This window comes from Prionailurus bengalensis, chromosome D4 (assembly GCF_016509475.1).
Source record: "Prionailurus bengalensis isolate Pbe53 chromosome D4, Fcat_Pben_1.1_paternal_pri, whole genome shotgun sequence".
NCBI classification, from domain to species: domain Eukaryota; kingdom Metazoa; phylum Chordata; class Mammalia; order Carnivora; family Felidae; genus Prionailurus; species Prionailurus bengalensis.
This window is the reverse complement of record NC_057359.1, coordinates 87,697,289-87,713,244: the sequence shown is the minus strand read 5'-3', so window position 1 is coordinate 87,713,244 and position 15,956 is coordinate 87,697,289. Positions and strand designations below refer to the sequence as shown.

Sequence of the window (15,956 nt, the reverse complement as noted above, 5' to 3'; positions counted from 1 at the left end):
CCATCTGGCCCCACGAGGTCACCGGGTCCTCAGCTGTCTTCAGGTTTCCCAAGGCTTCCCTCTCTCCTTTCTTTCTCGACCACCCGGACCACACCCTCCTTTCTCTCTCCTCCGCGCTCTCTCTCTCCACACTTCTGCCTCGGCCCCAGGGCCCTCAAAACTGTTCTGAGGTCCCCATACCAGCCATCTGGCCTCCCTGCATCCCAGCCTCCTCTCTCCCCGCCAGACTCTCCCGGCAGCCGTGGCCCATTTCCGCACCGACGCCATCCCTCCACGGGGAAGGCTCGGACTCGTGGTGGCCGTTCCCAGATGCGTCCCAGGCCCCACAGCGTGCGGCACCCTCCTAGGGGTGCCAGGAGACAGGCCGGACATGCCAGGAACAGCGACGGCTAGTGCCGTGTGTAGGGGTAGGCCTCAGCCCCCATCAAGGAACCCCACGTAAAGAGAAGCTGTGTCTGCAAACAGTCCCTTATCACCCCACCTTCCAATTAAGTGGCTGCGCCTCTAACGTCCCCCCACCTAAAGATCTGGGGCTGCCACCGCCATACATGTAGCCCCCACAGGCCAGGGTGGGCTGAGTGCTCAGAGCGGGGACAGGCAGGTGGCCATGGGAGATGCAGGGGCCAGGGAAGGGCTCTCAAAGGAAGTTCGGCCTCAGCTGAGCTCTAAAGGATGACCACGGATTCCCAGCGGGGAACGGGGTTCTGGGAAGAATGCCAGATCCTACTGTTCGGTGGTCCAGGGAGTCTGAGGGACAGAAAGGAGGCCAGAGCAGCTGGAACCCGCAGAGCACGGAAGGAAGGGAGCTTGGGGGCTGGAGCACTGCCGGCAGGGCCCGGGAACAAGGGCTCCTGGAAGCCCCTGCAGCCCAGGCTCCCCCACCCCACCGGGACCTGGGTCTCAGCAGCCCTGCCAGGCTCGCCACCAGCCAGGTCCAGATGTCTACCCTACAGAGCTCCTCAAACTCAGCCCCCACAGCTGAGCATACCCGCACCCACCCCAGCGGCGGTCCCCTGGGCCCCTGAGAACTCATCCCTCTCCCTTGGTACCAGGTCTTACCTGGATCTCCCCCTTCCCAGCCCAGGGCCTCTCTCTGCCCTGCAGACGGCCTCCCACATTTCTGACCTGGGCCGAGTCCCCAGCCCCATCACTGGCACCAGCTTCTGACCCAGCACCCAAATAGCTGTCAGTTCTTCCTAAAACCCAATCTGGCTCTGTCTCTTCTCTGTCTCTGTCTGTCTCTCTCTGTCTCTCTCTCTCTCTCTCTCTCACACACACACACACACACACACACACACACAGAGGCACCAATTAAGCATCCTTCCTGGCAACTGATACCATATTTACAGGGTGCCTCCTGCACACCAGTCTCACTGGCTCAGGGATCCAGCATTGAGCGGGTCCCTGTCTTCCTGGGGCCCATCTACTAGCCGCGCAGACAGACGTTAAGCATACGGTTTGCTGATAATTACATGCAGTTGTGTTGTGTCCAGGGGATGTGCATTATGGGAGCCTCTTACAGAGGTTCGGAGCCCTCTGCAGACCAGCCCCCATCTGCTTTTCCAGCCCGGCCTCTTGTGACCCACACCGCCACACCTCTGCTCACAGCAGGCCCCACCGGAAGGCCCTTCGTCCTCTGCCCATCATTCAAGGCCCCATTCAAATGCCATCTCCTCCTTGGAGCCTTACCTGAGCTCCCCTTGGAAGCTCTCCTCCGGCTTCTCCCCACGGCTGGCCCAAGATCCCTCTGTTTCCCCCACTAGGTTGAAGTTTCTTTCTTTCTTTCTTTTTTTTTAAAGACTTCTTAAAGTCATCTTTACACCCGTTATAGGACTCGAACTCACAACCCCAAGCTCAAGAGTCACACACTCCACTGACTAAGCCAGCCAGGTGCCTCCGTTTAGAAGTTCTTTTTTTTTTTTTTTTTTTTAAGTTTATTGATTTATTTTGAGAGATAGCAAGCAGGGGAGGGGCAGAGAGAGGAAGAGAGAGAATCCCAAGCAGTCCCCTCTCTGTTAGTGCAGAGACCCACACAGGGCTCGAACACCCGAACCATCAGATCGTGACCTGAGGCAAAGAAATCGAGAGCTGGACGTTTGACCGACTGAGCCACCCAGGCACCCCTGGAAGTTTCCTAAAGGGAAGAATCTTGCCTTTTTCATCTCCCCATTCCTGCAAATGCCATGTACTCAGCATGTGCTTACTGCTTGTTAAACTCAAGAACATGTCGCCTGACTTGGGTGCAGGTCTAGGGCACACCTTTGCTTTCCTTCCAACCGCAGCTCCTGCCAGGGGTTCCGCTAGTGACAACCCCCACCCACCCCCCATGACCACGGCCTGGCTTCGGCCCCCCGTGAGCCAGGAACACGGTTGCAGAGTTCAACGTGTTCTCTGGGGCCTCTCTGGCCCAGAATGGGGGGCAGGCGACACCTCCACCCCCAGCTCTGGGAGCCAGCCCCACTCAGGCTCCCTTCAAGCCCACTGACCCTCAAGGGGGGACAGAAATGCAGCCGTCTTCCGCTGAGCGCCCGTCCCGTCACCCAGGTCCTGGGTGGGCTTCCCCACCCTGCACCGAAGATCCTGCCCACGTGCTCAGTGTCCAGCTATACCCCACACACCCCGTCTCCCGCCCATCCCACCCCACGGATGTCCTTGCTCACACTTCCTTGCAGAAGTGAATCTGGAACAACACGGGAGTCGGGGAGAGGGTCTGCCTTCCCTCTGTTAAGGGACAAGCAGCCTGGCACCTTTTCAAGCCCCCCACTGCCGTCAGCCTCCCTCTCCTGGACCATTTCCAGCACGTGAGGGACACGGAGCACAAACCGGCCCGATGATCCTCCTCTCGCAAAGCCTTCCCAGACGTCCAGCCCCCGCCCTCTTTCCCCACCTCTGCTCCCTTTCCGACAAAGCTCCGCGAGAGGGGAGTGGGGTGTTGTGTGTGGCTCAGCAGCCAGACCATCCAGCTCCACGCTCTTCCTTCCAGGCTGGTGGGCTTGGACCGGGGACCCCACCTCTGTGCTTCCGTGAGCCCCTCGTGGGGCCGCGGAAGCAGGGCTCCTCCTCGTCTGATTCCCATTCCCTCCCCAGCCCTCTTCGACCCGCCACCCACCCCACTGAAGCAGCCCTGAGCGAGGCACAAAGACCCAGGGCCCATGCTGTCCTCTCAGCCGCGTGCCCAGGGCTCTGACCTTCAGGGTCTCCCACCCCCCATGCCCAGAACCAGCCAGCCCTCTTTTCTCGCCTTCACCCCCACTCCTGCCTTGGTGACCCGGGGCGCGGGATCCATTGCGTGCTGACCACTCCCTAGCCTATTTCAGCAGCTGGACCCGCCCCCAGCTCTAGATCAGCAGACCCAGATGCCCGCCGGGCCCCCAACACCAAATCCCTCTTGCCACATCTCCCCCGCCTCAGTAAACGGCATCAAGCTACACAGGCCGAGAATTGGGGCTGCTCTCACACCCTCCTCCCCGTCGGTGATAGCTCTAAAGACAGCCCAAATGGGACCACCATTTCTCACCACCTCCACGTCGCCCACCGTCCTAGCGCCTCCCCTCCTGCCCCACATGCTCCAGGCCATTGGCACTGGCAAAGCCCTCCAGCAGCTTCCCGGAGGATACGCAGACACTAAATCCCAATCCTGTCAGAGAGGAGCCCCTAAGACCCTGCTCCTCCCCGACCCACGTGTGTACCCTCCCCAACCCTACTGGGGCGCTGGGCTCCCAGCTGCTCCCCCGCCCTTCAGCCTGCAGCTGTCTCCAGGACTCAGACTCGCGCCTCCTCCGAGGTGCCCTTCCCAACCCTGCAGCTCAAGTAAACCGCGCCTGCCGCCCTCTCTAATGAACTGTGCTATTCGCTTCGTAACACCCACCGCTACCTAACGTTCTGGTATTCTGGGGTCGGCCGCTGTCATCCACGCTAGAACAAGGAATATTCGGCCAGTAACCACTTGTGAAATGACTGGGTCCTCACAATCCATGGCCTGAGTATCATTATGCCCATACTTCAGATCAGGAAACCAGGCTCAGACACAAAGTCAATCACGTGGGCCGCTCAGCTAGTAAGCAGCGCAGCGGGCCTTAGGTTGGCTGGGGTTGGCTCCCGGCCACCAGGCTCTCCTGGGCAAGGCCTCCAAGGCCAGGAGAAAGGCCAAGGGCTCATTCTCTGAGGAGACTCATCTATACACCAAGTCCAGAAACACGTATGTCCGAGGAAGTGTCCAAGAAGCGTCGAGTACTGCAGCCCCCCAAATCCCAACTCCAGCACGACACGGACAGAAGGGGTGGGGTGCATCCCTAAAAGCCGCCGCTGCGTGGGTTGCAACCAAGTGCGGTCCAAAGGCTCCCCCGCCAAGCCTGGAGTCCACAGGGGCTGCCTTCATCTAGAAGGGCCATGGTGACCGAGGGCATTTACTCTGTGCCAGGCCCTGGGCGGAGGACTTCACATCCTTCACTCACTCCTGGCAATCACCCTGTGATGGTCCCCATTTTGCAGACGAGGAAACTGAGGCTCAGAGAGATTCAATAACTTACACAAGACCTTGCAGCTGGGGATGGGGACAGCCAGGAGTCGCCAGAGCCTGCTTGGGTGACCGGTGCACGTTCACCGGCTGCCCAGGAAAAGCTAGCCCAGACACCAGCTGAAACAGTCCCAGCCCCAGACTCCATGGCCCGAGGGAAGGGGACCTGATGGGGAGACAAACAGGCATGTGGAGAAACAATAAACGTGTGGCATGAAAAGACACACCTCACACAGGTGACAGGTGCAAAACAGAGGCTTTAATCCGAACAGCAATGAAGGCGCACGGGGCCAGGGGAGGCCGAGGGGGCAGGGCAAGAGGAGCCAGGAAGGCGGTGATCTGGGCCCTGGGAGGGAGGCCAGCACTGGACCTCTCCTAGGAAAACTATTTCTGTGACTCTCGTGGTTCCCGTCCTGGCCTCTGCCCAGGCCATCGGCCCAGGTGTGAGGGTCAAGTCCCTGAATTGTGCTTCTTGGGAGCTCCCCCTTCCCACAGGGGATGTGGACCCAGATAAAGGGCAGGGGTCTGGAGAAGGGCAGGCCTGGACTTTGGCCGGGGAGAGCCTGTAAGAGCCTGGCCCAGGAGCAGCCCTAGAAGAAAACTCAGGACCTGTCACGTCAGCATCCCCTCACCTGGCCAGGCCCTGCCCATCCTCACAGCCAAAGCCTGGGCTTGGGGGGGGGGGGGGGGGGGCCATCGCTGCCTCACCTGAAGAACCAGTGGGTAAGTTCAGGGAGAGGGGAGGACAAGGAGGGGGCGCTGCTGAGTGCTCCGGTGGCCCCTGGCCCATCGCCCCGAAGGGCAGGCAAACAGGGCCAAAGGGCCCTGGAGAAGCAAGCGGCAGGGAGTTAGGAGCAGAACGGAAGATGTGAGAAGGATCCAGGCTCCCCACAACCAGAGCGGGCCCCGAGCCCCTCCCTGCGTCTCAGCCACCCCCTCCCAGCCTGAGAAACTTTGGAAAGGCAGGCCTCACCCAATCAGCCAGTGGGCAAGCCCTGCCAGGGCCCTCCCGAGCACCCAGGGGCTACCCTGGCAGAGGGGGACAGGACCGGCTCCGGCCAGGAAACCCAGCAAAGCCAAGGCCAAAGAACAGAGAAGCCAGAGTGAGGAGGCACTAGACACAGGTGCCGCAGGCCCAGGGGGCAGCCGTGAAGAGGAGCTGGGAGGGTCACCGGCCAGCACAGCCGATGCTTCTCGGCCCCCGACCCCACCCCAGGCTGGCCGCCTGCCTCCACCTCCAGCCTTCAGAACCCCCAGGCACCCACCCAAACATGGCTTCAGAAACCGACCCACCCCACAGGGAGCAAGCGCTCCAACCCCTAGAAAGGCCACAGGCCTTGGGAAAGGAAAGCAATGGAAACCGCAAACTCCTCCCCTTTCCAGCGGTGCAGAAGAGCCCAGGTGTCAGACGGGACTGGACAGAAGAGGAAGGAGGAGAGGAAGGCCGAGCGAGGGATCGGGGCCCGAGCACACCCTCCCCACCACAGGGAGACGGGGCCCACTTCTCCCTTCACTTTGGGTCCTTCGGCCTCATGCCCTGAGCCTCCGTCAACCCCACACTCACCACCCACCCCAGTAGACAGCCTCTCAGCAAACAGAAAGAACAGAGGGAGGGGGCGGGGGCGGCTGGCGCTGGGGCAGGGGAGGGCAGGCACAGGAACTGCGGCCTGGGTGGCCCCGGATGCTCAGCCCCTAGCACGAGGTGACCGGATGGATGGGCAGCAGGCTCCCGAACTTGAAGTGCTGGATCACAGGGAACTTCTCCAGGCACTGTGGGGGGGGGGGGGGGGGGGGGAGGGGAAGAGCAGAGGTGAGGACTGCACTGCACCCCTGCAGGGGCCCACCCGGCCTCTCGGGCCTCCGGGGGAGCCCCGGACACCTCCGGAGGCTCGGACCAGCACAGTTCCCACAAAGTGTCCCCCCAGGGCCCAGGAAGGGGATGATCTCAGAGGAGCACCCAGGCCTTCAGGGAAAAGCAAGGCTTCCGACCCCTTCCCGACCACCCCCTCCTATCCAAAGACCCCCACTCCGTGACAATTAGACCTCACTCCTTAGTGAGGGAGAGGGAGAAAGGAAGGGAAGGAGAGCAGGCAGCCCAACCTCATTGCGGTGAGGGAGGGGAACTGGGGACCAGACATGAAAAGAACCCTCCAGACCACTGGGGAGCCCCTAGCCCAGGCCCCAGCCCTGGAGAAAAAGTGTAGGGATGTTTGGACACAAGCTTGACGAGGGTCCAGAGCCCATTTTTCTCCAATTTTCAGTTCTCTGGACTGAAAAAAGGCATCCTGCCACTTGAGAGCAAGACAGTAAGAATCAGTTAACATCCCCACACCCCCAGGGCAATTCCCAGCAGCCCTGTGCATGGGGCAGAGGACAAGAACACTGAACAGGGGCATGGCCTACTCCCTGAACCCAGCCCAGCCAGGACCTCGGCCCAGGGCTCTGGTGGAGATGGGGATATTGGCAGGGCCTACCACAGAAGCTGGCCTGGTCCATGGGCAGCCGGGCCCCAGGCCACACACCTCTGGCCTCTGGCCCCAGCACTGCTTAGCACCACACAAGTCCAGGAAAAGGGCGCGGTGGCGGGGGGGGGGGGGGGGGGGGGGGGGGAGCAGGCAGCTCCCAGCCTCCCCTCACCGGCCCTGGTCACTGGCGAGCTCTCTCAGGCAGCAGCTCTGGGCATGTGAGGATTTGCTCTCACACCTTTGACCAAGAAAATAACCAGGATGGCTAGGTTGGAACATGACTTATGGCTTCAGATAAGGTGAGCCCCTTCCGTGACTGCGGTCTCAACATCCATCTAACTGAGGGAGACAAAGGTGTGCCACGACTGGCCCCAGGTCCCCACACCTCCGTGACCAGGCACAGAAACGAGGACGTCTCAGACCAGCTGCGCCTGTGTCAGGTGGGGGCTGATCAAGGCCTAAAGGGGGCCTAGGAGGTGAGCGGGGAAAGGGAAATCTTTTTGTGCAGTGGAAGGGCAGGAAACTAGGCCGAGTGTGGGAGCAGAGCTCCAGGCCGCAGCCAGACTGCTGGGCCCAGGGCAGAGCAAGTGGGGAGCAGGCAGCCGGGGGGTGGTCCCTGGTGTGGTGGTGGGGGGGAGGAGGAACAGCCAGCAGCTCTAGGCCAGAGGCAAAGGCAGCTGCCAGTGTGCTTACGTCATCAAGGAAGTGGTAGGAGTTTGTAAAAGGGGGCCCCCAGGGCCCTGGAATTCCAGAAAGGGTCAAAGGTCAACCTGTTTCTAGCTCTCCTCCAAGAGAAGCTGCAAAGGCAAGCGGCTTAGCAGGAGGGGGCAGGGGCAGTTCTGTGCACTCTGCCTTCAGGGGCCCGGAACAAGCCTCCCCAGGGCCACAGGACAGGAGAGCACCGGGCTAAAGGCCAGAGGCTGCTTGGGGCAAAGGAAATCTTGAGGCTTCAGAACAACAGCAGAAGGGGGCCTCTGGCCAGGCCTTCTCCCAGCTAACTGTGCCCTGGACCAACACCCCCCTGCCCCCCGGACCCCCACTGAACTGGGCAGAGCGAGAGAGCGACATCTTCAGCTCACCCGGCCCCCCAGGGACCTTTTAGCTGGATGCCACAGTGATGCAAGGGGGAGAAGGGGCTCTCCAGGCCCCGACAAGGTCCTTCCGAAGGGAGCCCCGGCACAGCGACAGCCCTTGGGAAAGACAGGCCCCGCTGCCCACAAGGGCACCGAAAGCATTTGGTCGATCGGTTCAGAAAGGCAGGGGCAGAGCCTGGAGACGCACACAGTCCATCCCAAATCCCAAGGCCGCCTAATGCCAGGCCCAGTCGGGCCTCTGCGGCAGCTCAGGCGATCAACTCGCCTCCAAGAGCCAACTCTGACTGGTGGCCTTGGCCGTGGGGACGCCGCTCTGGACTTCAGGACTGGTGGCCTCGCTGGTCCTCCCCATGGACAAAGAGCTGACCTGAGAACACGAGTCCTTCTCCTCGGACCTCTGGGAAGGGAGCATGCGATCCCACAGGCTCTCGGGGACCAAAAACTAAGGGCTATTTCCCAGCAACGCACAAACGAGGGCCAGCCATCAGAGACGTGGCTCTCCTAGACCACAAGTCAGTGGGCTCCAGCACCGGCCTACAGAGAGGTCTGGCCGCCACACGGCGCCCGGCAAGGCTGCCAGCTCCTGTGCCTGCGCACATCCAGAGCTGGAGTTTCGGGAGGAGCGCTCCGGGGTCCACGCGTGTCCCCGCTGTCCGGGCCTGAGCTGGGGTCCCGGTCTCCCCACACCCACAGAAATCCGACAGCTGTTACGCCGACTTCTGTCTCGTTCCTGTAGCACCGCCGCCAGCCATTTGGATTCTTAGCTTGCTCCTCCCTCATCCTGTCAGCCTGGGGCTCCTCCTCTGGAAGGGGCAGGTAGGGGAAGGGGGCAGGGGCTCCCGCTCTGCCCCGAGGGGGCCCGGCTCAAGGTAAGTTTAGAGTCACTTAAGTAAGAGCCCTGCGGGAAGAACAGCACTTCAGATCCCAAGCTGGGAAGGCACGAGAGTCCTGCCCTTGGTGACCGACCCGGAGTGGGGGTGGGAGGCTGGAGGGCCCCCCCCCCCCCCCCCCGCGCTCCTCACTCGCTGCACACGGGCCCCCGCAGCGGGGAGGGCTCCGCAGGGTGACAAGGGCCCCAGCAGCACCCACAGCGGGACCGGCGGGGGGGGGGGGGTGTCAGGAACAACAGGACGCCCGGAGCGCAGTGACCCGCGTGCTCTCTGGGCGGGGGGACAGCCAGACCGGAGGGCCCAGCGGGCCACAGCCCGGAAGGAGCCTGGCCTGCGCAGCCCCAGCAGACGCTCCTCTCAGATTAGAGAGGTATGTGGGCCGGAACCCAAACACAGGATGTGAAGTCCAGAGGAAGGGAACCGGAGGGGGAGGGGGCGGAAGGGAGACAGAGGGCCGGGCCAGTCGGTTCCAGTGCCGTTAACCCCTTCGGGGCCACGCGGAGGGAACAGGGCTGACCGGAAGCATCTGTGCCACGCAGCCACACCCCGGCCTCCAATACCCTCTCCCCCCCTGCTCCCCCTGCCTCCCCTGATGGGATGTGAGTGTAATGAAGCCGACTCAGAGAACCAACGTCCCTCCCTCCACGGGAGAGGGGTGGCCAAGGGTCAAGAGCCTAGGGGTCAAGAGCACCCACGGGACAGCATCGAAGACCACCAGCCTGAGGGCGAAAAAAGGGGACTCCGGGGACTCGTTACTTTCGGTGAGGGACTTTACACCCAGGTCCTTCCCTGGCCAAGGTCAAGCAGCTCCAGGATCGGTGTGCACAGACGTGAAAGAAGCTAACAGAAGGGACGGGATGGAAAGAAAATGTCTCCTCCCTACCTGCAAGAAAAAAAGCCACCTCCTTGGCTGGGAAAAGGTGCCAGAGAGGAGGAGAGAGGACAGGGGACACCCTCAAGAACTGGGCAGCCACCTCCCAGCAGGGGGAGCTCAGGGGAGCCACGCCTCACCCTGCCTCTCAGATCTGAGAACTAGAACACCACCTGAACTGACTGCTAGAAATGTCAGCTCTGGGCCTCCCTCGAGGGCTACCTGCCCGGGTATCAGACCCACCAAAGTCTGAGAAGCGCCAATTTGGACGATGCCTCCAAAGCATGTCTTCACTTTCGTGTCCCCATGTGAGACACAGCTGTGAGGGACCTCTGGCCATCTGACAGACCCTGGGCAGCAGGGCCTTGCCTCAGTCACTGGGCAGAGCCAGGCCTCAGCATAGGGATTCTCTGTCTGCCCGCTCCCCAGACAGAGACTGAGGCCTCGAGGGTCAGAGGCGCTGGCTCAAGATTGGAGCAGAGCAGCAGGGTGGGGGTGGGGGGATCGGCGGCCCCAGGACCAAGAGTACCAGCCAGCCCCCACTCACCTCAGCCTTATACATGCGGATCAGACCCTGGTTCACTTTGGACCAGGAGGGGACGGCACTGATGTTCCACAGCTGGTTGGAGTGCTCTGCAAAGGGGCCGGTCTTCATCTGAAGAAAAGAATCCAGAGCTGGAGAGGCGGGCCATCTGGGAGCTCATCCCGTTTCCCTGCGGTAAGGCTGCGCACACGTATGTGTGTATACACACGCACGCATACGTGCACGCACAAATATATGCACACGCGCTAGAGCGCACATACGTGTGCGTATATATGCACCTACATACACGCTCACACGTGTACGCGTGTGTGCTTAAGGACCAGGCTGCATCACCTGCAGGGGGGAGGTGTGCACACTCACATGTGCACAAGCACGTACACGCGCGTACCCCCCCCCCCACACACACAAGCACACATAAGTACCAGAGACAGGGTCTCTCTCGGCCCGCAAGACCCACTGGGAAAACATAACCCCCAGAGTTATCCTCTTTCTCCCACAGCCAAAAAAAGGAAGCCTGATTCCCACCACCCACCACACTCAGCAGCCTCAGAAAAATAAAATCTCCACCCAAGCCCCTGCTGAGACTCCCGTCAACTCCCCCCAGCCGTCAACTCCCCCCAGCCGCAGAGCGCTGTGCAGAGCGCTCCAACAGCACGGGGACCTGCTCCCTTCCAGGTAAACAGCAGCAGCCTCCCTGAGCCTCCCTGGCCCAGCCCCGCACAGGGTGGGCCCCACCACCAGGTACTCAGGCTGCACCTGCCACTGGCGGGGCCGGAAGGGCCGGGGGAGGGGCCCGTGTAGGGGAAGGCTAAGGTGGGAAAGACCAAACCCAGGCACCCAACTGCCTTCCGAAAGGCAGGCAAAAGGCAGGGAGCAAAAGAGGGGGAAAAGAGGGGGGAGACGTGAGCCTTGAGCCAGGGGCACCTGCAGCAGATTCGGGAGGAAGGTCTGTTTAGACGGTCTGCCTGACCTGGCTGGGGGGCAGGGAAGGGATGGCAATGACGACAGCGGCAAGGGACAGGCAGGGGCAAGGCCAGCTCCATTCCCGTCCCTCCTCTTGCCCAGAGTTCTGACCCTCCAGGAAGGAAAGCGATTCTGCAGCAAGCCCAGTGAAGTTCCCATGACATCAGAAACCACAGCACTGAGACAGGGAGGCTTGTGTGCCTGCGTGGACCCCTCCGCACAAGGCCGGTGCATTTGTTAACGGGCGCTTCACAAGGCTGCCTGGGGGAAAGGGGTTCAGCGTCCTGAGCCCCAGGCTTCAGAAGAAAGAGTCTGAAAATCAAAGAGGCTAAGCTGGCAAGGAAGCAGAGACTTGGACCCTGAGGGGGCGGAAGGTTCCAGAAGAGGCTGTGCATGGAGGTGGGGCTGGGGGAGAGCTGCTCCAGGGAGAAAGGATGGACCCAAAGCTCCCTCTCCATATTGGGCCTAAGAATAAGGGCCCAGGAACACACGACACCCCCACCGTTTGGCTGTGGGCTCGTGAGTGACCTGCTCCTACACGCCCCTCACTTCTCCAGCGAGGGCCTCACACCAAAATGCAAGATTTAAGTCCAAAGTGCTGCCATTTACTGCTGTCACCTCCCTTCCCTGCCCGAAGTTCCCCAAAAGCCTGTCTCAACTCCCAGGTTCGGTAGCGAGGACCTCAGGCTCCTTCCTCCAGTAGGGAGGCCACAGCCCAAGGTGCTAATAAGACAGAGACAAAAAACCCACCCTGGTGCTCCCAGGGCTTTTCCAGGATCAGGGTCTACACCCACTTTCTTTCTCTTCCTCTCTCTTTCTAACACTCCCTCCTCCGGTGCCCCTAGCCTATGGGGCCTGGCCTTCCAGGAGCTTTGTTCCAACCATCCTACTCAAGCAGGCTCCGCCCCCAACAACCCGCCCTTCCCCTCACCCCGCCCCTTCCCCCAAGGCTCTCTGCCCCTTGGGGACCAGCAGCAGGCTCCAGTCTTCTGCACACTTCCAGGCCCTGAGAACCTCAGGGACCACTGGAAATGTGTAACCAGTTTCAGTCTGGGCAAGGCCCTGTGAACAAACCACCCCAGGGGCACCCTGCCGGCTTCATCCCCCAGCACAGCTCCATAAGCCTGCTGAGCCAGGGCCCTGAGGCCAGGGCCAGCAGATGACTCTGGGAAACCAGAGGCTCTGCTTCGTGGGCTAGCCTCAACCACTAGGGGCACAGGGAGGGACCCCAAAAGGCCTCTCTGGCCTGCTCTGACCCCATGGAAAGGCCAGAGATGCTATTTCTTTAGAGGGGCTGCCCCACATCCCACGCCCCCCCCCCATCCCCGGGCCTGCGGTCCCCCAAGGCCACCCTAAATCCTTCAGGAGGGGACTTTGCAACTCTGGGAAAGGAAAAGAGACGAGGGGAAAAAAGGAATCGGGAGCAAGAAGACAAAAAAAAAATTAGCTCATTCTAGCCACAAAGGGAGAAGAGAAAGAGCGAGAACGAGCAAGCAAGCTGCAGTCCCGCAGTGACCCCAGGGGAATCGTGTGAGTCAGAGCAGCCATATTGAGCAGGAAATTACTCACAGACGCTGCGTTCCTGCCTCTCCACTCCCAAGAGAATCGGCCTTTTGTAAATGGTTCCTCTGTCAGTAACTGAGGGGGGATGGGGAGAGGCTCTGCACAGCGCCTTCCTGTCAGCTCCTTCCCTTCCAGCTGAAATCTGATCCCTCCCTTCCCAAAACTCCAAATTTAGAAGCCAGATTGAAACTGAAATTCTTTTCCTGCCTGCCCTGGGCTCTTAAAGGCGCCAGGGCTGCATTTCCTGAGACAGCAGAAGCCCTGCAAGGTGGGGTCCCTCATCCGGGATGCCCAGGGCAACCAGGGCAGGTCCTGGGAGACGAGGAGGAGACGCCCAGTTCCATTTCCCACTTCTTGTTGTTTTGGTTTTTTCTCCCAGTTGCACCAGCCATCCTGATCCCCAGGTCTCCAGAGGCAACACCGTCTTTTCCAGACCGAAGCACACAGAACTGAACTCTGCACAGGCCTCCGGGTCCCTGTGTCCCAGCGACGGGCCTTCAGCCTCCCTGGGTCAGGGTGGGCCAGGCCAGGCCACTCATTCACGGACCAGCAACAGGACACACTGGTGTGAGGTGGAAGGGGAGTGGGGGGGTGGGGTGGGAGGGGTGGGGGGGGTGGGCGTAGCCCAGACCAGAGCTCCGGAGAACTGGCCCCGCGCAGCCGCATCAGCAACCACACCAGCCAGGTCTTCGCTTGGCCAGGAGGACTGAAGGGAGCCCTCAGCCCTGCCAGCAGTCAGTGTTTGCCACCATGCCCCAGCACCTAGACCCAAAGTGAAAACCAGGCCTTGCGGAGAGGGTGCAGAACAAGCAAAAACTCTAGGGTCTGCCTCTCAGCCAAGGAAGTTACGAAAACCTCCTCAAAGTTCAATGTGCCGTTAGTGCCACCTAGTGGCCGCTGTAGGATTTTCTCCAGCAGAGGAACCGCATCCCAAACTTCAGGAAAGCTTTTGGGTTTTTATACCAGAGTAACCAACCAACCAAATAAAAATACAAAAGTTGAACCTGGAATCAATTCCCATATTCCCCGAGGCCCGGCCCGACCTTCTTCCTTGCGAGTCACTGACAGGGACCCCGGGTTTTGGCCAGCCACCAGAGGGAGCCAGAACAGCTTAGTCTTCTACCCCTAAGTGAGCAGAGCAGGGCTCAGCTCAGAAAGCGCACCCCTTCTCTCTACCCTGCTCCTCCTGGGGTCTCCCAGAGCTCCCCAGACCCTCACATCCCACTCTGGAAAGGGCAGCACGTGACTGGCTCATGAGGCAATGAGCCAGGCTGCCCCGAGTCCTTCCGACCTTGGGCCTGCCACACTGCTGAAGGCAGCAGATCTGAGACTGGAGCGGTGGCCGCCCAGCCGTCAGTTCCAGCTCCATTTGCTGACTTGGAAAAAACGTGTCATTCCCCTCTGGCCTCTGCAGTTTGGCAGAGGCCTGAGCCGAACGCTGACCATGAGGAGCCTGGGGCTACGGCTGCTTAACCAGGCTTCTCCTCCGTTCAGGGGGCTCAGGGGGCTCGGGACAGGAGCCGAGAGAGCAGCCTCAGTGGGGAGGAGACCACAGTCGTGCCAGGGGCATCACTGGGGCCAGAGGTGCATGTGGGTGTTGGAAGAGAGGACAGTGGCAAGACCCTCTCCGGACAGCAAAATCAGGGCGCCCTTTGAAAGTTTCCGGGGTGAGGGGGACAGGTATGCAGCAGGGAGGATTGAAGGCCCTGACAATTCCTGAGAGAAAGGCCCTAAGAGCAGTGAGTCCCCAAATTCCATGCAAAGTCACCTGGCAGGTGTATTTAAATACGGGTTCCTGGTTCTTGTCTCCCAAAATTCTTGACTCAGAAAGCTGGGGTTGGACCCAGGAACGTGCGTTTTAACAAGTTCCCCGGGTGATCTGGAGGAAATGGGAGACCTTGCCTCAGCGGGCAACAGCGCCCAGTTAAGCACCCCCCTGCCAGGCGGGCTAGGGGTCCAGGCCGTCTTGGTTCACCTCCGGCACTACATCTGGTCCATGTCCCCAGGTACCGACACAGATGTGTCCCCAGAAATCTAGCCTGCTGTCCACATGAGTCTCTCCAACTCCTGCGACGGCTTCACCCCACACACATCCCGTGCACGTGGCTGGACAGGCCTCGTGGGCCCCACCCACCCCTTCAGACCTGCCGCACGGGTCACCAAGTCCAGCTAGTGACTGCGTCTCAGTCCCACAGCTCAAAAGTTCCATGGGGTTCAGGAGTAACCCCAGACCACTGATTTGGGGGACGAGATCCTGGACAGTCAAAAGCTGGCTTACAACCTTGCAGAGGCCTAGTGTGGCTTCCTTTCCAACAACCCACCTTCTGGGGCCAACCCTGCTGTCTCCAGGCGAGGGCCCTGGCTCCTCTGTCTCACCCCAAAGCCACCAGCCTCAGGTTCCTCTCGGCCTGGACGTTGCCACGGGCTTCTCCCTCACCCCCTCCCCTCACCTCAGTAATAAACAGGATACACTCCAGGAACATGTAGTCCTTGTGGTTCTCGTTCACGGCCTTCTCGTCCACGAAGTGCCTGGGCTCCAAATACGGGTGGTCTGGGAATGGCAAAGAGCCCCGGGGTTCAGAAGCAGGCACTCCCCCCACGGAGCACCTCAGCCCAGGGCACTCCACACCCACCCCGGGGCCACAGTCCTGCCCATGTGCCAACACTTGACCTTGTGGGAGCAATGAAGGACCTGTGTGTGTATCCTAGTGAACGAGCTTTGGCTCTGCCTTTTTCTAGCTACGTGACCTTGAACCAGTGACTACAGCCCTCCGAGGCTCCGTTTCCTCATCCGTGCAGTGGGGACATGAACGGCACCTCCCTCTCACTACCTGATCGGGGATCACTCGCCATGGTGCCCGTACAAGTGAAGTGTTAGTCAAAGGTGGCTGGTCTCGTGCTGGCAAAGACCCTTCCCAGCGTCGTTGAGAAGGTTCTGGGAGATAATCTACCCAACATGCTTAGAGCAGTGCCTGGCACAGAGCAAAATATTCACCAAGGGTCATTTATTAATACTATTCTGTAGGCAGTTAATCCTACGTCAAAGCGGA

At 60.6% G+C, this 15,956-nt stretch overlaps 1 protein-coding gene and 1 long non-coding RNA gene across 2 annotated transcripts in view; one reads left to right on the top strand and one right to left on the bottom strand.

Moving 5' to 3' along the window:
* Positions 1-4,755: 4,755 nt before the first annotated feature.
* The window catches only part of PTPA (protein phosphatase 2 phosphatase activator), a 30,913-nt gene continuing 19,712 nt past the window's right edge, over positions 4,756-15,956 (bottom strand). Inside the window, exons 8-10 of the mRNA XM_043566156.1 lie at positions 15,357-15,457; positions 10,384-10,491; positions 4,756-6,286 (exon numbers count right to left, since the gene is read on the bottom strand). Coding sequence (XP_043422091.1) covers positions 6,209-6,286; positions 10,384-10,491; positions 15,357-15,457 — 287 coding nt within the window. The 3' untranslated portion in view covers positions 4,756-6,208. The remainder of the gene's footprint in view (positions 6,287-10,383; positions 10,492-15,356; positions 15,458-15,956) is intronic.
* Positions 7,820-13,483, top strand: LOC122474864. The gene is made up of 3 exons (XR_006295031.1): positions 7,820-8,944; positions 10,880-11,055; positions 13,286-13,483. It is a non-coding gene; the product is annotated as an uncharacterized LOC122474864 (long non-coding RNA).